The following is a 20,948-nucleotide window of genomic DNA, read 5'->3' as shown; positions in this document are numbered from 1 at the left end:
TTCTTCCTCAACATTGAATTTTTTAAAAATAAAAAATAACATGCCATCCTTACATAGGGCTCCCGGGGGTCTCCCAGCCATGGAACTGCTCAGTTCCGCATCTGCTTCATTTCAGCGGTGCTGTGGAATTAGGTTCTCCCATACCATTTTTGCGTGGAAGGACTGTGACTGCCACGAATCGAGCAGCTTCATATGCTATGGATGATTAAGCGGTATATAAGTCCTGTTAAATAAAAAAAATATGTCCCTATATACTGGAACCAAACAAGAGATGGATTGATTCCATAAAGGAAGCCACAGACCTGAACCTACAAGATCTGGACAGGGTGGTTCATGACAGATGCTCTTGGAGGTCGCTGATTCGTAGGGTCGCCATAAGCCATAATCGACTTGAAGGCACATAACAACAACAAATATATTGGAAAAAGATGAAATTGCACAGCCAGAGATTAGGTCCTCCTGTACCATTCACTGGGCCCCTGACATGGTCCATTTGAAGGTGAACCCCTCAAAAGCTTGAGCTCTGTTGCTTGTTAGCCTCTTCCTGTTAGACTATTTGATTACAAGCTGTTCCATCCAGCCCTGTTTCTGTCCTACCTTCTGTATAGCGCTTAGTGGTAGTCAAATGTTTGAGCTCTTAAGAAAGGATGGCATGCAAGGGACATGGCAGGTGGGGTTCACGCAGAAGCAGCCTGTGCTGCTGGCTGTCAACAGGGTTGACAGAGACTGGCTCGGGCCAGTCTGACAGGAAGCTGAAGCCTGCAGCTGCTCACTCTGTTTCACCGCCTATTATGTTTCCCAGACTGAGGGCCGTGAAGAGGACCAGCGCATTATCAACCTGGTGGGGGAGTCGCTGCGCCTCCTGGGTAACACCTTTGTGGCACTGTCCGACCTGCGCTGCAATCTGTCTTGCAGCGCCCCCCGCCACCTCCATGTGGTGCGGCCCATGTCCCACTATACAGCTCCCATGGTGCTGCAGCAGGCGGCCATCCCCATCCAGGTGAGTGCCCTGCTTGGGATGCCCGTGTGTGCGTGGGGGGCTTCTGCCTTCCCTCGGGAGGAGCCTGGCTGAGACAGCGACCAACCGCAGGCCTCAACTTGTGGCCCGGCTGGCTCAGCGAGGGAGAATCGAAAGGAGCAGTGGGTCTCGCCCATCTGCAGCTTGCTGTTGCTCTCTCCTCCAGATTAACGTTGGAACCACAGTCACCATGACAGGCAATGGGGCTCGTGCGGCCCAGGCCGGCTCAGACAGTTCTGCAGCTCCCCAGGCTGCTCCCACTGCCCAGCCAGGCACTTCCAGTCCTGCAGAAGCCGGGCAGCCATCCGAGGTCCCGCCTCTTTCCTCCTCCCCAGGGGTCACTCCAACTCAGACGCAGGCCTCCCAGACGGGCCACCCCCGTGTAATCCGCATCTCGCATCAGACAGTTGAACCTGTGGTCATGATGCACATGAATATCCAGGGTAAGTACTTCATGGGATCCTCCTACAGGGACCCCTGGGAATGGGGGCAAGAGCCTGTCTCTTTCTGGGGGATGCTTGCTCTCTTCTAGCATTGGTTTATCAGCCAGTTTGTAGAAGAATAGGTAAGGTAGGGCCTTCTGGCCTAGTGGGCCGGCTAGGATGTTTGGGCCAAGAGGCCTCTGAATTGGGCAGCAATGTGTAGCTCTCAGCCTAATTTCATGCAGGTGGCAAAGAGGGAAAAAACCCAGGAGAAAGGAGTGGCAAAAAGAGGGAGAAAGGGATACCTTGTTGACTTTGGCTCTGCCCCGCCCACTTTTGGCTGCAACCCCGCCTTCTGCCAGCATGTGTCCCCCAACAGGAAGAAGGCTCCTCACCTTTGGTCTACAGCAGCTGCTCTCCAAGGTTTCAGATAATGGCTTTCCTTACCCCATCTGGAGATGGTGGGGATTGAACCTGAGACCTTCTGTGTGCAAAGCATGCACTCTACTAAGTTATGTCCCTTCCCCTTAATAGCAAGTTTCAGGTTGTTTCTTGATTTAACATTTATATGCCACCCTTCTTCTGAGGTGCTCGGGTGGCAGACATGGATCTCTTCCCTACCCTCTGATAGTCTTGTCCTCTATAAATTGGTCTCATTCCAAAAAAAACACCAAAAAACCGGTGGCCATTGCCAGATCTTGTGGCAGAGAATTCCATAAATGATGTATTTTTTTGTTTGTCATGAATCGACTGTCAAATCAATTTCATTGACCACCTCCAAGTTCTAGTCTCTCTGTCTCTCCCCTACTTTCTCCAAGTGTCGTTTTATTCACCTTTATTATGCCCCCCAGACTCTTCTAGCCTTTCTTCTTATGGAAGATGCTCCAGTCTCTTGATTGTTTTGGACCCTTTTCTGCACCTTCAGCCTTTTTTGAGATGGAGCAACTGGAACTTTATACAGAGGGGGAAATAAATTACACACCTACCTTTACATATTTCAATGAGTTGGTGGCACAGAAGGTAGACTCTGTTTTTCCTTCCCACATGAATGTGCAGTATTGTAGGAAATGTGGTAGGAGTTGCTGTGAGCAGCCAGGTGCACAAAACTTGGCTGACTCAATGGTCACTCTAGGGCTGTGGCTTTCAAAAGGCAAGGCCTGACTTTCTGCCAGAAGGGGAAGAGGACGTTCCTTCTCCAAAGATGACTGATGGTGCTATGAGCCAAGGAAATTCTGACCCTGGTCTTCATTGCCCTTTTGCCTCATTATGGTCGTCACTGTTATGTAGACTTTAAAAAATATATCGTGTGTAATTCTGCTTGACACTTTCCCTCCCTTCCCCTTTTTAAAAATCAGATCTGAAATATCTTTTGGAGAGGGTGGGAAGTTTTTTTTTTTAGCTGTGTCTCTTTAGGACAAAGATTGGGTTTGAGAACCCAGGTTTTGCAGAATGGTCCAGAGAATGGATAGCTTTTCTCTCTTAATGCTATGGGGTTCTGTGTTTTGGGTGACCTTCAGCTTCTGAAATCAGTGGGCAGTTATGTTGCAGATTTTCTCTCTGACAGCCACACACTCAGGCACTCAGAACAGAGTTTCTGAGTCATGTTTGGGGTTTGCATGTAGGATCCCGGGACATTCGTCCAGTGGTTTCTGGAAGAATGCAAGGGACTTTGTGGTACTGTTTTTGAGTTCTGCTTGCTTTTCCCACCCTTTAGATTCTGGTTCCCAGATGGGAGGAAGTGGCTCCGGGGGAATGCCGCCAACAGGACAAGTTGGACATGCCCAAGGGATTGGTAAGGAAGGGGAATGGAGACCTGGGACCTGGGGTAGTCTTGGGGTCAGAGATGGGTGTGTGTGTGAGTGTAATGCTACACATCATGGCTGCAAGCTGTTAGTTTAATGGCCTTTTGATTTATTTTGTGTTCCTCCCATCTCTAGGTGGTCCTGCTCACATGCCACTCCCCAATCTCCCGCCAGAGTTCATGCAAGCAGTGGCCCATCAAATAACCCAGCAAGCCATGGCAGCGGCTGCCTCAGCTGCTGCAGGTAACTGCATGGGAGGGGTTTGAAACACAGCCGGGGGTGCTATTTCTGGGGGGGGGGGGGATGTTGGGGAGGAACTGTTGATTCTCCTGCTCTCCTTCGGTGCTCTTGGCAATACGTAGGAAGCTGCCTTATATGGAGCCAGACCATTGGTCCATCCAGCACAGTACTGCCTACAGTGACTGGAAGCAATTCTAGTGCCCAGATTCTGAATATAATGAATTTCCAGCTCCCTTTTCCTCTTCTGATGTCCTAGGCCAGCAGGTCCCCAGTTTCCAGTCGGCTCCGACACGAGTTGTGATTGCCAGACCCTCTGCTCCTTCTGTGAGGCCCACTCACCCTGGGTCACCCCAGGCACCAGGACAAGTGGTGAGGACCAGAGTGCTTGGCAGTTGGGGGCATCTCTTCCTAGGGAGATCCTGATGCCCATCTGGCTATCTTTTTAATCTGTCTTGTCTTTTTCTCTCTTGCAGGGTCCTGGCCTCGGGGGCAATGCTTCATTGGCCCAGATGATCAGTGGGCTGGTGGGGCAACTCCTCATGCAGCCAGTGATAGTAGGTAGGTAGCAAGACAGGGAGGGAAGAGATGCAGAAAGTTGGGAGCAGAAACACTAGGACCATCTTGTCGAGATCACTTCATGCAAGTGAAACCTCATCAGTTCATGTACACAGTTTAAAACCTCTTCTGGAATAGCAACACAGTTGTGTGTGTGTGAGGGAGGGAGGGAGGGAGGGAGGGGTGGGGGAAGTCGTAGCCAAGGACCATGATTTCTCTGTGCTAAGAAAATGAATGAGTGAATGAAGACTTTATTGTTCAGAGCCATAGGCTATCACAATTAAACAGATATAAAAAGAAGATACAAAATATTTTTTTAAAAAAAACATCATATTACAGTAAAACACACTTTGACAACATAGAGTGGAAGAGCAACAGTACAGTTCAAATAAAATTTCCTCCCCTGAGAGGGAGATACCCTAACCTACCCCATGTCTTAGTGCAGTGGTTCCCAACCTTTATGAGCACGGGACCCCCTTTATGGGCTGAAAAAAAATTGTGACCCCCTCCTAGGGAGGCAGGCTGGCTGCCAGGAAGGAAGGGGGAAAGCAGTCTTTCTTTGCAGGCTTGCTTCTTTTTGCTTCACAAAAAGCCCTCTCCTCTCATTCTAAGTAAGGGTGCTGTCAGTAGCGGCAGTGCAAGGAGACGGGAATCAGTGATAGTAATCCCCTCTTCTTCCTGCTAGCTCCACCCTCAGCCTCCTTTTATTTTATAGGCAGATGCCTGCCCTTAGTGCGCCTGAAAGACGCTCTGGCGCTTCAGCAAAAGGCCTCCCCTCTTGTTTGGAGCAAGGGGGAGGTGTCATCTGCAGCGGCAGTGGAAAGCAGACAGTGTAGAAAGAGTGAAGACTTTTTAAAAATAAATAAATAATTCATTTCTTTACTGTTCACGGCCCCCTCTGGATTACTTCGCGGCTCCCAGGTTGGGAACCACTGTCTTAGTGTATAGATACTATGACCAGAATAGTGCTGGGGCACATCCCACTCATCCCACAAGGTCTTTTAGGTAACTAACTCTTACTTTTCCTGCAGCTAGAGCAAATTTTGCCTCCTGAGTAGCTATAAATATGTCATTGCCTGCTAACAGGATGCATATCTGCTCCAGGAGAGGTCTATTTGACAAGGAGCGAAGGATGCAGGAAAGAAATTTTAATCTTAGGGACTTATATAGGGGGCATCTTAGTAGATAATGTATAATATTCTCTACTTCACCAGATTGACAGATACAAAGTATTTGCTGGGTTAGAATGTTAGAAAACCTCCTGTCCAGAAAAGCAGAGGGCAGAGTCTGAAATCGTAAAGCTGTGAATGATTTTCTCAGGGGTGTCACTGTCAGAAATGTAAAGTAGTGCTCCATGGCAAGTGTTGTTTTATATAGTGGGTACCAGATAGAGTATGACATTTGGGTAACTGAAAAAAGGTCCCACCATTTAGTATAAAAATAAATTCTGTCTTTGAACAGCTGTTTAACAGAAGTAAAAGTTGGTAGAGCTTCTGTGCTAATCCCATAAGCAGACAGAGTAGATTTTACAGAATTTACCCAGCAGCTTTGGGTTGGAGTTTGCAGTTCTAGAAAACATTTCTTTGGCAGGCACGAATCATTCATACAAGACAACTTCAGCCAATACAAGGCAAGTGAAACATGAGCACAGGATTCTATAGAATAGAACTAATACTTCACGCGATTTGGAAACTATACTTCTGTTAATGCAGCCTAATCTAGCATTTGCCTTTTTTGCAGCCACATCGCGCTGTTGGCTCATATTCGCCTTGTGATCAACGATAATTCCAAGATCCTTCTCACATGTCATATTGCTGAGCCAAGTGTTTCCCCTCTTATAACTGTGCATTTCATTTCTTTTTCCTAAGTGTAGAACTTCACATTTATCCCTGTTGAATTTCATTCTGTTGTTTTCAGCCCAATGCTCCAGTCTACAGTAGGGCCCCACTCATACGGTGGGTTACTTTCCGGACTCCCGCTATAAAGCGAAAACCTCTGTAAAGCAGAACTCATTGAATAGAATGGTGCGTGATGCCTGAAAACCGCTGTAAAAGCGGAACAAGCGCTGTATGAGTGGGGCTTTAGTCTAATTGTGTCTGAGACCGCTGTATTAGTGAATCACTGTAAAGCTAAGCGCTGTAAAGCGGGGCCCTACTGTATCAAGGTCCCTTTGAATTCTGTTTCTGTCTTCCATGGTATTAGCTGTGCCCCCCAATTATGTATCATCTGCAAATCTGATAAGCATGCTCTGTACCTCCTCATCCAAGTCGTTAATAAAAATGTTGAATAGCACTGGGACCAGGACCGAGCCTGTGGTACCCCACTCGTTACTTCCGCCCAGTTTGAGAAGGAACCATTGATAAGCACTCTTTGAGTACAATTCTGGAGCCAACTGTGGATCCACCTGATAGTAGTTCCATCCAGCCCACAGTTAGCTAGCTTGCTAATCAGAATATCATGGGGCACTTTGTCAAAAGCTTTGCTGAAGTTGAGATATATTTTGTCAACAGCATTCCCACAGTCTACAAGGGACTTTACCCGATCAAGAAATGAGATTAAGATTAGTTTGGCAGGATTTGCTCTTCATAAATCCATGTTGGCTCCTAGTAATCACTGCATTGTTTTCAAGGTGCTTACAGATTGACTGCTTTATACTGTAATCTGCTCTAGAGTTTTTCCAGGGATTGATGTTAGGCTGACTGGTCTGTAGTTCCCTGGTTCCTCCTTTTTGTACTTTTTGAAGATAGGGACATTAGCTCTCCTGCAGTCATCTGGCACTTCACCAGTCCTCCATGATTTTGTAAAGATAATAGACAGCGGTTCTGAGAGTTCTTCAGCCAGTTCCTTCAGTACTCTAGGATGCTGTTTATCGGGCCCTGCCGATTTGAACTCATTCAAAGTGATTAGTTATTCCTTGGCCGTTTGTCTATCAATCTCAAACTCCAATCCTGCCCCTTCTACTTCATGTTTCCCGGGAGGGTCATAGACCCTTTTTTGGGAGAAGACTGAGCCAAAGTAGGAATTGAGCACTTCTGCCTTTTCTTTGTCATCTGTTAACATTTTGCCATCCTCATTGAGTAGCTGTGCCACCATTTCTTTTCTCTGTCTTTTACTATGGACTTACCTGAAGAAAGCTTTTTTGTTGCTTTTAGCATCCCTCGCTAATCTCAGCTCATTCTCAGCTTTAGTCTTCCTGACACCATCTCTGCAATTCCGTGATACCTGCCTGTACTCTTCCTTTGTGGCCTGGCCTTCTTTCCACTTCCTGTATGTGTCCTTCTTTTGTTTTCAGGACATCTCTAAGCTTTTCGTGAAGCCACATTGGCTTCTTCTGTTGTTTCCCCCCTTTTTTCCTTTTTGGAATTGCTTGCCATTGCGCTTTTAGACTTTCCTTTTTTAGGAACTCCCACCCATCTTGGACTCCTTTTCTCATTAGTTGCCATGAGTTTATTAAAATCAGCTTTCCTGAAGTCCAGGGTGTGCATATGGCTACTCTCAGCTTTTGCTTCTGTTAAAATCCAGAATTCAAGTATGGTGTGGTCACTTTCCCCCAGAGTTCCCGTAACTGCCACTTCATCCACCAAATCATCTCTGTTGGTTAGAATCAAGTCCAGGATAGCTGATCCTCTGGTTGCTTCCTCCACTTTCTTTAGGAGAAAGTTATCTCAAACACAAGTCAGAAATTTCTTGGATGGGCCGTGTTTGGCAGAGTTTGTCTCCGAACAGATGTCGGGATAATTGAAGTTCCCCATTACTACTACATCATGCCTCCTCGAAACATTGGCAATTTGCTTTTCAAAAGTTACATTCTTGTCTTCTCTTGATTGGGTGGTCGGTAGTAGAAGCACCACATTCCTTTTATTACTTGCCCCATTAATTTTAATCCAGATACTCTCGGTGGAGCTACCAAGCTCATCTTCCTGTATTTCTGTGCAGGGATATATATTTTTAACATATAGCGCAACTCCACCTCCCTTTTTATTCCGTCTGTTCTTTTTGAACAAGTTGTATCCTTCAATTGCTGTATTCCAGTCACGGGAGACATCCCGCCAAGTTTCAGTTATACCTATCAAGTCATAATTGCCCTCCTGTATTAAGAGTTCAAGTTCTTCCTGCTTGTTTCCCATGCTCTGCACATTAGTATACAGACATCGAAGACCATGTGATTTGTGGCTTGGCTTCCTTACTTCCTTTTTCTGAGGACTGTTACTGGGCCCTATTAGAGCCAATCTCTCTGTTCTCATTACTGTGCACAAGCCTTCATCAGTCGTTACCACCAAGTTTATGTCTCCCTCCCCCTTAGGATTCAGTTTAAAGTCCTCCTGATGAACTCCTCCATGTTGTGGCCAAACACATTCTTCCCGGTCCTTGTGAAATGCAACCCATCACTTGCCTGCAGTCCATCTTCCAGGAACCATAGCCCATGGTCCCAGAATCCAGATCTCTTACATTGGTACCACCTTTGTAGCCATTCATTCACACAGAGTATTTTTCTTTCCCTTTCTACTCCTAAGTACTGGAAGGATGGATGAAAAAACTATGTGGGCCCCAAAGTCCTTGAGTTTCCTTCCCAGAGCTTCAGAGTCTGATGTGATTTCTTCATAGCTCTATTTGGCAGTATCATTTGTTCCCACATGGATGAGAAGAAAGGGATACTTTTCGATGGGCTTGATGAGTGATGGCAACCCTTCCGTCACATCTCTAATCCGTCCTCCTGGTAGACAGCATACTTAGCAAGTCCACGGATCTTCTCGGCATACTTGGGTTTCGATCCTTTGCAGTAGGGAGTCTCCCACTACTAGTACTCTTCTCATCTTGTTGTGGGACGTGGTTTCATTGTCCCTGCTTGATTGAGCTTCAGCCTCTTGCTCGTTATTGCACGGGGTCTCCTATAATTCTTCCACCATAGGCTGTCCTCCAGTCTCATCCCTGAGTGGTTGAAAGCGGTTCCATAGTTCCACTGGTGAAGAGTGTCTTCCCACGGAGTGTCTTCCCACCCTTTCCCACGGAGTTTCCTCCACTTCGTTGTTCCTCTCCAAAGCAGTCTCCTCTTCTGCTACCACGTGCTGTTGCTCTTCCACCTCCACTTCTCTTTGCTGCTGCTGTTCCAGCGTTCTGTTTAAGAACTCTTCATCTTATAGTCCTCAGTGTGGCCACTCGCCGTTCCAGGCCTCTCACTTTTTCTTCCAACAGTGCCACGAGCTTGCACTTGTTGCACATGTACGCCATGTTCTCAGGCAAGAAAACAAACATGGCACACACCTTGCAGGTCTCACACACCTTGCAGGTCACAACCACTGAAGTATCCTTCCTGTTCACACTCTCTTCTACCTTTTGTTTCTGACTACTTGTTTTGGAATGGCCTGTGCTGTGTCCTGTCCTACTTCAGGGTAAACTTGAGAGTCCCACTGGTATGTGGTGCACTGTGGACCAACTGAGACAACTCCCTCTGCTCTGCTCAGTTAGGAGTCAGGAAACAGGATGGAAGTCCCAGCACACATGGCTGCTGCTTGTTGCCCTCAGCAGTTCTCAGGCCACGCCCTTCAGCCAATAGCTATCAGGCCACACCCCTTCCCATCAAGCTGCTATGGAGCCCTTCAGAGCACACGGCTTCAGAGCCCTTTTGGCCTTTTTCCTTTCCTCATTACAGCTCCTTTGTCAAACTCCTGTTTGCTCACTCTCTGAAAGCTCACTCTCTTATTCAGCTCCTCCTCTGGTTTTCAATATTAAAGAAGGCATGAAGTGCCCATACATTTCCAAGCACAGTTTTACAGCCATAAAGGCCAAGAACAGTTTTTAAAGGAAGCTGGGCTTCTCCAGAATACTATATATTCTTTACTTGGTGCTCCTGAAGAATTGTAGCACACGCACAGCCTTGGAATATAAATCCCGATTATTTCTGCGGTGCGATGGTGTGGTTTGTGCAGACACATCCACGCTTGTTCTGTGCTGTGGGGTTTCTTTCCATTTGGGGAGATTGGAAGAGAGCTCCTGCTCTTCCGTTTCAGATAGGGACGTTTGAGAGAGCAAGAAGAGTCTGTGGTCATTACGTTAGGAGCCCCTGTGAGCGCTGCTCTCTTGGAGTTAAGCAAGGGGCTGGAATTGATGAACTGGTGACACGTGTTGGAACTGAGGATATCCTCCCACAGCCAGTGGAGAGGGAGGAATGGGTTGTGTATGTGGGGCAGGGCAGGGCATGCTGGGAATCTGTAGAGTCTAGGCATGCTGTAATGGTTTGCTAGCTGGACAGAAACATTTTAAAGCCAGGGGGTTGCTGTCAATCCAGATCCCTGCTAGTTAACTGCAGCGTCTTGAAGTGGTCTGTGACGGACCAGGAGGAGTCTGTCCTCTTTCCCAAGCGTTTGCATATCCTTCCCTGGACGCTGGCCTAGCACAGCCCTCTTTGTTTTTCCTTCCTAGCTCAGGGCAGTGGGACCTCCTCCTCTTCCTCCTCCTCTTCCTCCTCTTCCTCTGTCAGTGCCCAAGCGACCTTCAGCACCAGCAATTCCGCCTCCCCTCCCACAGCCTCAGCCAGTGCTGGCACGACCAACACCGCCACCACCGCTGCAGGAGGCAGTTCGGCCGGTGCCCCGGGCGGGCCCCTCCCCTCCGGCCAGCCCCCTCCAGCGGGCGCCCCGGAGCTCCACTTTTCTCAGCTGCTGGGCAACATCCTTGGGGCAGCAGGCTCCAGCATGGCCGGGGGGGCTGGCCTGGGTTCCCCTACCATCACAGTGGCGATGCCCGGCGTCCCTGCTTTCCTGCAAGGCATGACAGACTTCCTTCAGGTGAGCCGTGCTCTTGAGCACCTTCATTCTGGCCTCACTTCTTTCTCCAGAATGCCAGTTAAGCCCATTGTCCAGCCTTCCTGTCCTCGAGGAAGGCCGGGAGTGCAGAGGCACCTCCCAGGGAACCAGGGCCAGGGTTGGTTCTATTCAATTAATATATCACGTCCCACCAGAAAAAAGCCCTAAAGTGATTTGCAGTCGTAATAAAAATACACAAGCATGTTGAAAGCTGAGTCAAAATGCAAACATCCAATCGTTGGCGTTGTCCAAATGCCCAGGAAAAAGAAAATGTCTGTGCCTTAGTGCTGAAAGGATGGCAAGGATAGTGCCTGGTGGGCTTCCCTGTGGAGGAGCTACTACAGAAAAGGCCCCGTCTCTTGGTCTCGCTCTCTGGACCACCCTCTCAGAGGTGACATGCAGAGCCATATAAGGCTCGAAAGGCCAAAGAGGTGGCTCTCAGAAGTCCTTGCTGATCTACTTCAAATCACCTACAGACCTTGCCAGTAGATCGCCATCTCTTTTCAGGTTGCCCCTGCCTTAAGTGTGACCTGGCTCTGCTCTCCTAGAAGCCCTTGCAGATCATCTTTTCCCTTCTGTTCTCATCTCCCCCCCCCCCTTTTCCCTCTCACCAGGCAACACAGATGGGGACGGCTCCCCCCCACCCTCCCGAGCAGGCTCCGCCTCCCCCACCGCCAGCGGCCTCCCCTCCCGCTCCCCAGAGTGGAACGGAGGCGCCATCGGCTGGGGTGGGAGGCGGGGGTGGGAGCAGCAATGTTCGTGGCAGTGCCTCGGCGGATGTTCTGCCGCCGGAATTCTTCACCAGCGTGGTGCAAGGGGTGCTGTCGTCCATGATGGGATCCCTCAGTGCCCAGCAGGGCAGCACGGAGAGCATCGCTGACTTCATCCAGCGCCTGAGCGGCACCAGCAACATCTTTGAGCCGGGCACAGAGGGGGCCCTGGGTAAGGAATGCCTGGATGCTCCCTTGGTGGGGTGCCTGCCAGCTTGGAGGAGGCTGCCTGCTGCCCCCACCCACAGTCACTTCAGAGGCCGCCTCCTCCTCCTCCTCCTCCTCCAGGCTGCTTTCTGAGGACCTGGGCGCCTTGGACTGCGGAGAGGCAGGGCCCCCCTTTGGGAGCCAACCTGTTGCTACTCCCTCCAGAACGCCAGCGTCCCTCCCAAATCTCGTCCATCTGTTGTCCCTGGCACCCTCTTCATGCGGATGTTTCCTCCTGTCGCTTACGCCGTCCCACAGTCTTGCCTCTTGGGCTCTGGCTTGACAGCCGTTCCCCAGCAGAGACTCCCAGAAAGGAGGAGGAGGAGCATGTGCTTTTGGAGTCTTCAGAAAGCGTCACATACTTTCTCTGTGTAGCTCTGCAAGGCAGGTCAATTTTATTCTGAGGCTGAGGTGAGATGAGAAATGCAATTTCCACCTCGGCCTCCTGGCCGCTGTTCTTCCAGAGGCTTCTCCGCTGCCAGTGATGTTGCATAGAGATGCATTGCACCATTGGACCCAAGGGATGCCTGCCCCGGCTGACGTTGCTCCCTTTCCTCTGCCCAGGCGAAAGTGCCACAGGGCTCTTTCTTCCTGGAGAAATCCCAGTCCGGGGGGGGGGGGGATTGTGTTCCTTCTCCTGGCCTTTCCATGGTGCTGTCGCACGGGGCCAAGCAAAAGGTGCCTGTGCAACCGTCTTCAAGTGAAACTGAGGGCTGTTTTTCTTTCCGCTTCCAGGCTTCTTTGGAGATCTGCTCTCTCTGATCTGCCAGAACTTCTCGATGGTTGACATGGTGATGTTGCTGCACGGGCAGTTCCAGCCGTTGCAGCGGATCCAGCCCCAGCTTAGCCGCTTCTTCCGAGAGGAATACCTCCGTGGCCAGGAGCCCGCTGAGCGCAATGTTCGGGTGAGGTGAACTCATCCCAGACCCAGGCATGCCTCCCCCCCCCCAAATCCTCAGTTCCGTTCCGCTTGCTAACAGCCACCTCTTTCTTCCGGCTTTTCCAGATGGCAACGTACAATTTGATCAATGGCTTGGAGGAATATATCAACGACAGTTTTGTAAGTTTCACCCCCTCTCACATAGCCAGGCGCTGTGGACTTGGGGTATCTAAGCCAGCCCCCAGTGCTTGCAGGAATGAAGCTGGGAGCTGGATTACATTGGGTTCAAGCATCTTCATTTAGTGGCTCATTGGTCATTTAAAATGTTTGGTAATTCCAGGAACAGGGTTTGTACTACTTACAACTACAGATGTGTGCTCTTAAAAATGTAATTCTGCACCAAGAATAGTTGGACACTCCGTATCTTAAATGAAATTAAGGAAACCTTGCATATGTTCTCCTGTTTTGCATAATTCATGGGTACAAGGAGGTGCGTGAGGCACTGAATTCCTTCTAGCCTTGCATTTTCACACACCTGCACAACCTTAAGGGCTAGAACCTCCACATTCTGAGAGGGTTTTGTGCTTCTGCGGAAGCCCAGCATACATACAGTGATGATGAGTCTCTTTCTTGTTGAAGTGTGTGTGCGTCTCTAGTGAGGCCACTTTAATGGGTAGGACTGGCATTATTGAAGGCAATATGTAAAACCAGTTGGGCATTATGAGATGTGAGGGAGATCAGCAAGTGTGGTGGTGGTCCCCCCCCCACCCAGGTTGAAGGTGGCTTTAATTGTCCCTGCTTTGCTGCCAGTGCTTGAAGAAAACCGGACTGTCCTGAGAGTCTCGAGATCAGAGTAAAGGGGCTTCTTGTTCCTCTCTCTTTCCTTGATAGTCACATATTTGCAGAATAAGTTGTGCAAACTGCAATTATGCAAATGTATACGAAGATAATTTATTCTTTGCAAAGTTTCGAGTATATTTAGTTGGGGTTTTTTTGCTTAATAGTTTGATTTAAAATTTGACTCCAGCCTCCACATCATATGGGCACAACGGTAAGCGGATTACATGTGCATGAGGGAGAGACACTCTGTCTCTGTCTCCTCACTGCCGTCCAGCTATGTAACCTTGACTTTCCCCCTCCCTCATAGCTGATCTCTTCTGGTTTTGCCCAGGCCTCTGTCCGAGTCCACGATGGTGTCGACATCACCCGCACCAACCTGGAGTTCCTGCAGGAGCAGTTCAACCACATTGCCATGCACATCCTGCACTGCACAGGTAGGAAGTGAGCAGGGTGAAGAGTGTTCAGTCTCCGTCTCCTTCTCCTTCCAAACGTGTCTCACCTTGTCCTTCCAGATAACACGTTTGGGTATCGGCTGCTGGAGCTCTGTAACCAGGGCCTGTTTGAGTGCCTGGCGCTGAACCTCTACTGCTTGCGGGGGGAGCAGACAGCCCTGACAGCTGTGATCAATGACCGCATTGTGAGTGATGAGCCTTGCTCTGTTGTGCTTTCCCCCCATTTTACTCCGGTGGCTTGCCCCAGTTTGGTCTGCCTCTTCTCTTGTTGGTGCTGGTTTTTCCATGCAGCGTACTAGAGCCAACAGCGAAGTAGTGAGAAAGAGAAGCTCCTGGTCTGTGGCGCCCCCTGATGACGATGACTGTATTGCATGGCCAGAGTTACATCCTGGAAGTCCAGTTTGGAATTCAGCAAACATACATTAATATGGGCGTATTTGGACTGAAACACTTGGAATATGATGTGGGAATCATTGGTGGGGAACTAGCACCCATTCTCTATAAAACTGCTCTCCTGATGAATGGGAGACCCAGTTAAGATCCATCACATTTCAAAGTGTTTCCGTTTCCCATTTGTGGCCTGCCTTTTCTGATGGTATTAAGGGTGGTTTCAAGGCAGCTTTCCTAGTTTAAGCTTGGAACCATCTTGTAAGGTAGGCTAACCTGACAGGGAGTGACTGGCCCAAAGTCCCAACAGTTTGCTTCAGAACATGAGTGGAGATTACAGATAACAATCCAAGTCTGCCTAGTTGGAGTCCAGCACACTGTTCTGTATCGCACTGCACCACAAAGCTAATGCGGTTTTAAAATTGCAAAGGTTATGAAAAACCAACAAGGTTCTCAACTCGTCCATCACTTTCTTCAGCCTTGAGAACTAGCAACTTGTTCTTGGTTTTTGTTTTTGCCAATTCAGAGAATGTGAGCTTTCATTGTTCATTATCTTAATAAGTATTTTATTAACCTGCTAACTTGCTCTAAAGGAATTGTTGCCAGGGTAAGGGGCTTAACTACAAGGTTGGGTTGATGTATTGGAGGACTTTGTCTCACTCACTGAAGATTAGTGCGGAAAACTAGTGGCTTAGCATGGGAATTTGCGACAAGTCCAGTTTTTCTTTTTTTGGCCCGACAGCCTTTTCTTTTCTCTTTCTTGGCCCACCTGGACGACAGAGGCGGATGTCAGCAGACATAAACCCCTCCTTGGTGAGCTGGCTCACCACCATGATGAGTATGCGGTTGCAGGTCATCCTGGAGCACATGCCCGTCACAGAGGAACAAATCTTGCAATATGTCCGCAGGGTGGGCGACCCCCCACAGGTAAGACTCCTGAAATCTGATAAGAGAATTTGGCAGGGAGAGGGGCAGCAGGACAGTTAAAGTCCCAGTAGCTTGTTGACCGCCCGGGATAGCCAGATCCTATGCCTTTGGAGGCTGCTCTTTTCTGGAGGCGACATTGGTCCAGGGGCTCAAAGGGTGAGCATTTTGCTACATAACCCAATGCCATCCCACTGTCCCCTTCATGGGTGGTCAGGGTTTCTAATAAAGCCAGTGGCGGTAGCGTGGCTTGAGCCATTGCAGGTAAAATCCAGGGAGAGTGGTTGGGGCGCAGTGTGCAGTCTCTCAGCTGCTTAAAACAATTTCATTTTTCTTTTGTACCCTTTGATTGAGATTCAGTTGGGCTGCTGGAAGCCGAATCAGATTCCTTTGTGTAGCATGTCGCAGCCTGTGGGACTTGCTTGTTGGGTGGTTAGAGGCTAGCTAGGGGTGGGGGGAGATGCTGGATAGTGCTGCTGAGGACTTGATGCATGCTTTTTTTCCCGCCCATCATCTCAGCCTGTACCTGAAGAGCCAATGGAACTCCAGGCTGCAGAGCAGCCTTCTGAAACCCTGCAGGTAGGGAGTGGGAGGGGCCTGGTGTGTGTGTAGCGGGTTTCTTTGAGTGTGGGAGGGTGCTGTGGAGTCGGGAGAGGCTCTGGTAATGCCTAGTAGCTGAATGCACTCTCTAAAGTACTATACAAAGCCCTTAGCATATGTTATTGCTAGTAATCCTTGCAAGAACCCTGTGAGGTAGATGAGGACTATTCCCATACTGCAGATGGAAGGGCTGAGGCTTCCTTGTCCAAAGCCATTATGTGCGTTTGTGTACATGGCTGAGATTTAAGCATTTGAACCAGAGATTTTTCAGTTCACAACTTGTGGACATACAAACAAGCCTTCTAAAGATCACAAAGCTGCCCCCAGATCATTGCTCCGCCTGGCCCAGGGCTGTCCGCCAGTTGCATTGTGGGCAAAATACTGTTCCCCTCCCGGCCACTTGAAAGGGCAGGGATGTTTTGCCAGGGTGGGCTCTCCTGCAGGGCTGTGCCCCCTCCCACTCTCTCCTCTCCCTCTGGTAGCGTGACAGCGCAGCATCCCCGGCCCCAGCCACGACGGCAGAGGAAGCCATGCCCCAGCAGCACGGGGAGCCAGAGCATGAGGAGCCGCAGCAAGGCGAGCCCCCGGCCCCAGACACCGAGCCCTGGGCTGCTGCTGTCCCCCCTGTGAGTTGTCTGGGGTGGGAGGGGGGAGGAGGAGGGGTGTGCCCAGGGCAGGGCATGGGTCCATGTGCTAATGATGTATCCCAAAATGTTTCTCCTCCCCTGCAGGAGTGGGTGCCCATCATCCGGGAGGACATCCAGAGCCAGCGCAAGCTCAAGCAGCAGCCTCCCCTCAGCGACGCCTACCTGAGCGGCATGCCTGCTAAACGGCGCAAGGTGAGGCCGCCCTTCACCCTCGCCGCTCCCCCCCATCCCGTGTGATTGTTTTGCTGGGATTGCTCTGGAGACGGGGATAACGTTGCACTGCCTTTTTTCCAGCTGGGGATGAGAAGCAGGCGCTCCTGACCTAGCCAGCCAGTGGCTTAAAGGGTTTTCCCATTTATTTCCCTTGTTGGGGTTTGGAGGCTCCTTGACTGTGGTGAAATGTGCAGGGAAAGTGAGGGTGGCCTGGGGTGGCGTTTACTTTTCTACTTTTGTGGACAGACCCCCAGTGGGTGGTGTTCCCTTATTGCGGAGGCAGATTTAATTCCAATTTGAAGACCTTTGCACTCGAGAGAGAAAATGTCACTTTGTTGTGTGTGATGGATGTTCAGTGATGGTGGCAGCAGACATTCTGGGATTTGTTTCGAGAAACTCCTCACTCCTCTCCCCACCCCTTTTGTGGCTGTTGTTTCTTCCCTCCCCTTTTTTGGGAACACTAACGTCCGAGTTCATGATAGAAATGGTACGGTTGGACTTACCGTGAACGGTGTTTCTTCATGGATGCCATGAGGTCTCCACGTGGGTTACAGTCCCCAATCAGCTCGAGACAGGAACCTGTCATAATTTTTTCCTGGCTCCTCCCCTTCTTACTGAGGTGATGCCAGTTCTCTTTCTTGGCTAGCTCGGAACTTCACCTCAGTGTAACATAGAAAGAAAGAAATGCGAAGGTAGAGACAAACAGAATAAGATCGGATAGCGCATAGTGCAGATGGATTTCCCAGCCCCTCATAGGGAGGGTCGTGGAGACCTCATGGCATCCATGAAGAAACACCGTTCACGCTAAGTCCAACCGTACCTTCTTTCATGGATGCCAGTGAGGTCTCCACGTGGGACGTACTAAAGCTCAGCCATAGGGTGGGTCTATTAAGGATCTGCTGTAGAACTCTACGACCGAATGCAGCCTCCGCAGATGCATACAAGTCCATTTTGTAGTGCCGGGTAAACGACGAAGGCGAGGCCCAAGTTGCTGCCCTGCAGATCTCCTCCAATGGGACATTAGCCGAAAAAGCCGCTGTTGTGGCTGCCGCCCTAGTAGAATGCGCCGTGATCCTGTGCGGCACGGGTTTACTGAGTGATCTGTAGGCCAAGGAGATGCATGCCTTCAGCCATCTCGCTATAGTTGAGTTTGACACCTTGTGGCCCAGAGTCGGAGGGTGGAAAGATAGCAGAGATTCCGATCTACGGAACTGTGCTGTCCTATTGATGTATACCTTCAACGCCCTCCTCACATCAAGGGAGTGCCATGCCCTTTCCGTGGGGTGTTTAGGGTTTGGGGAAAACGTGGGCAGCACGATCTCCTGTCATAGGTGAAACTGAGATCTGACCTTTGGAATGAAGCCAGGATCGATCCGGAGTACAACTCTATTCTTATGGAAGGTGCAGAGGTGTTTTAGCACTGATAGAGCCTGAATCTCTGATACCCTGCGTGCTGACGTGATTGCTATGAGGAACGTGACTTTGAAGGTGAGTATTCGCAAAGGAACCGTCTGCAGAGGTTCGAATGGAGGTTTTTGTAGTGTGGTCAGTACTGTATGTAGGTGCCATGAAGAAAATCTGTGCACTACCAGAGGGCTAATAACGGTTGCCCCTCTTAGAAATCTCTTGAGCAACGGATGTGACGCTAGAGAAACCTCTTCGTCTAAAGATGGAACGGATGCAAGTGCCGACAGTTGACGCTTGAGGGTGTTAGGTCGTAGACCCTGGTTAAGGCCCTCCTGGAGGTACTGCAGAATATGTGGTGCAGATGCCATCATAGGATCGGTGTCGTCAGCTGTACACCAACGTAGGAAAGCTGCCCAAGTGGATTGGTATATCCTGAGCATAGACGGTCTACGTGATGCCAGGGTAGTTGCTGTTGCGTCAGGTGAGATCTGTAATGCTAACAGCCTGCTCCGTTCAACCTCCAGGCGACTAGTTGAAGCCATGCTGGGTCTGGGTGGAGGACCGGTCCCTGATGTAACAGGTCGTGGCGATCTGGAAGTGCGAGCGGGGTTTTGACAGACATCTGGACGAGGTCTGCAAACCACGGTCTTCTTGGCCAGTATGGGGCTATTAGGACCACCTGTGCCTCTTCCCTCCTGATCTTGTTGAGGACTCTGGCTATGAGAGGAGTCGGTGGAAACGCATACAATAGAAGCTGTGGCCAGCTCGCTGTCAGTGCGTCTGTCTGTTCTGCTGCACGCGTCTGGAATCTTGTAAAGAATCGAGGGATTTGATAGTTTGCATCCGAGGCAAAAAGGTCCACTTCTAGTTTTCCAAATTGCTGTTGAACCATCAGGAAGACACTTCTGTTGAGTGCCCATTCCCCTGGGAATATCTGACGTCTGCTGAGCCAATCCGCCCGGTCGTTCATTGCCCCCTACAGGTATTCCGCCGTCACAGATGTAAGGCGATGCTCTGCCCAGGAGAGCATGGACGTTGCTTCTCTGCTGAGGAGTTTAGATCGGGTCCCTCCTTGCCTCATTATGTATGATCTGGTCAACGTGTTGTCTGTTTTGATCAATACATTGGGGCAGTGAAGACTGGGAAAGAAATGCTTCAGCGCCAGATGAGCCGCCCTCAGTTCCAGCCAATTGATGGACCTGGCTGCCTCTGGTGGACTCCAACGTCCCTGTACGAAAAGATCCATATAATGGGCACCCCAGCCCCCGAGGCTTGCATCTGAAGTGATTATTGCCCGGGGCGGCTGCTGTATCGGGATCCCCCTGGACAAATTTGAGTCCTGATGCCACCAGGTGAGTGACTGACGCACGTCGTGTGGCAAGGCAACCTTGCGGTGTCGTCTGGAGGCAATGTCTCTCTGGAATTTGATCAGAAGATGTTGCAGAGGATGTGAGTGAAGCCTGGCCCATGGTGTAACTGCTATAGATGATGCCATCATTCCAAGCAGTTTTGCCAGGCGCATCAAGTCTGATTTTGGTTGTCCGCATATGCAGCGTGCTAGATCGGTGATGGCCCGGATCCTCTGTGGTGCCAGCGTTATAGTTTGTGCAGGGTGTCTATCACCGTGCCTAGGTGTATTAGTGATTGTGTGGGGTAGAGGTGGCTCTTTAGAACATTCACTAAAAATCCGTGGCTCTGTAGGAAACTGAATGTAAGCTTTAAGTCTTTGTTTGCCTGGGTAAACGACCAGGACCTGAGTAGTAGGTTGTCCAAATAAGGGGAAATATGCACCCCTGCCAGGCGTAGACCTGAGAGTGCTGCTGCCAGCACCTTGGTGAAAATTCTGGGTGCCGTGGCCAGCCCGAATGGGAGAGCTTTGTACTGAAAGTGTTCGTTGTTGTATGTAAACCGGAGCAACCTTCTGTGTCTGGGGTGAATTGGAATGTGCAAGTAAGCCTCCTTGAGGTCTGTGGATACCAAATAGTCGTGGGGTTGGAGCGCCTCCCTGATTGAAGCGATTGTTTCCATCCGGAAAGTCTTGCGCTTCAGGAACTGGTTGACAAACCAGGTCGAGCACCCCCCTGAACGAATTGGCCTTTTTTTACCACCAAAAAGAAGAGGGAGTATACTCTGGAAAACCGTTCCTTTATTGGGACGAGTTCTATGGCTGAGATTTGTAGAAGGTGCTCTATTTCTTCTAGGAATGTCCCGTGTTTTTGTGGTGATGTCGGTCTGTGAGAGAAGACGAAACGTGGGAGTGGATACTGGTGTAACTCTAGTCTGTATCCATCTTTGATAATGCTCAGGACCCATTTGTCCTTTGTTGTTGTCTGCCATTGGTTCAGGAAGTAATTGAGTCGACCGCCTACAGGTATAGAGTCAGAAGCGTTGTTGTGGTTGACGCTGCTGCCTAGTCTGGTAGGATTGTTGTCTATTCTGGTGGAATCTCTGGGGAGGCTTCTGGTTTTGCCAAGGAAAATGGGAGCCTCTGAAATCCCTCTGTCTGTTACTAAAGAAGGGCCTTGAGCCACGAAAGGAGCGCATCTGAAAAGTGGGGGTATAGCGTCGAAATGGCCTTTTTTCGTCTTTACCCTGTGAGGGCATCACTTTCTTTTTATCTTTATTGTCCACCAAAACTTCTGCCAGATTGTCTTCCCCAAACAATTTTCCACCTGTATATTTAGCCGTGGCTAGATTAAATCTGGATGCATTGTCCGCATCCCAGTGCGAAAGCCATACTAGGCGTCTGGCTACCACTGCCATGGCCATAGCCCTGGTTGC

At 49.8% G+C, this 20,948-nt stretch overlaps 1 protein-coding gene across 10 annotated transcripts in view; it reads left to right on the top strand.

Annotated features, from left to right (window-relative positions):
• The window catches only part of BAG6 (BAG cochaperone 6), a 46,185-nt gene that overhangs the window by 22,318 nt on the left and 2,919 nt on the right, over nt 1–20,948 (top strand). For 7 of the 10 annotated variants that reach the window (XM_061619409.1, XM_061619415.1, XM_061619412.1 and 4 more), the window contains 16 exons: nt 803–1,000; nt 1,185–1,461; nt 3,155–3,232; nt 3,378–3,485; nt 3,739–3,851; nt 3,956–4,040; nt 10,458–10,822; nt 11,455–11,782; nt 12,553–12,722; nt 12,824–12,877; nt 13,845–13,971; nt 14,050–14,174; nt 15,157–15,303; nt 15,820–15,879; nt 16,383–16,526; nt 16,632–16,739. In XM_061619409.1, coding sequence (XP_061475393.1) covers nt 803–1,000; nt 1,185–1,461; nt 3,155–3,232; nt 3,378–3,485; nt 3,739–3,851; nt 3,956–4,040; nt 10,458–10,822; nt 11,455–11,782; nt 12,553–12,722; nt 12,824–12,877; nt 13,845–13,971; nt 14,050–14,174; nt 15,157–15,303; nt 15,820–15,879; nt 16,383–16,526; nt 16,632–16,739 — 2,487 coding nt within the window. The remainder of the gene's footprint in view (nt 1–802; nt 1,001–1,184; nt 1,462–3,154; nt 3,233–3,377; nt 3,486–3,738; nt 3,852–3,955; nt 4,041–10,457; nt 10,823–11,454; nt 11,783–12,552; nt 12,723–12,823; nt 12,878–13,844; nt 13,972–14,049; nt 14,175–15,156; nt 15,304–15,819; nt 15,880–16,382; nt 16,527–16,631; nt 16,740–20,948) is intronic. The other 3 variants (XM_061619417.1, XM_061619416.1, XM_061619411.1) reach the window with 1 other exon arrangement.

The sequence above is a fragment of the Rhineura floridana genome, chromosome 3 (genome assembly GCF_030035675.1).
Source record: "Rhineura floridana isolate rRhiFlo1 chromosome 3, rRhiFlo1.hap2, whole genome shotgun sequence".
Taxonomy (NCBI): domain Eukaryota; kingdom Metazoa; phylum Chordata; class Lepidosauria; order Squamata; family Rhineuridae; genus Rhineura; species Rhineura floridana.
This window is presented reverse-complemented; position numbering and strand designations above follow the sequence as displayed.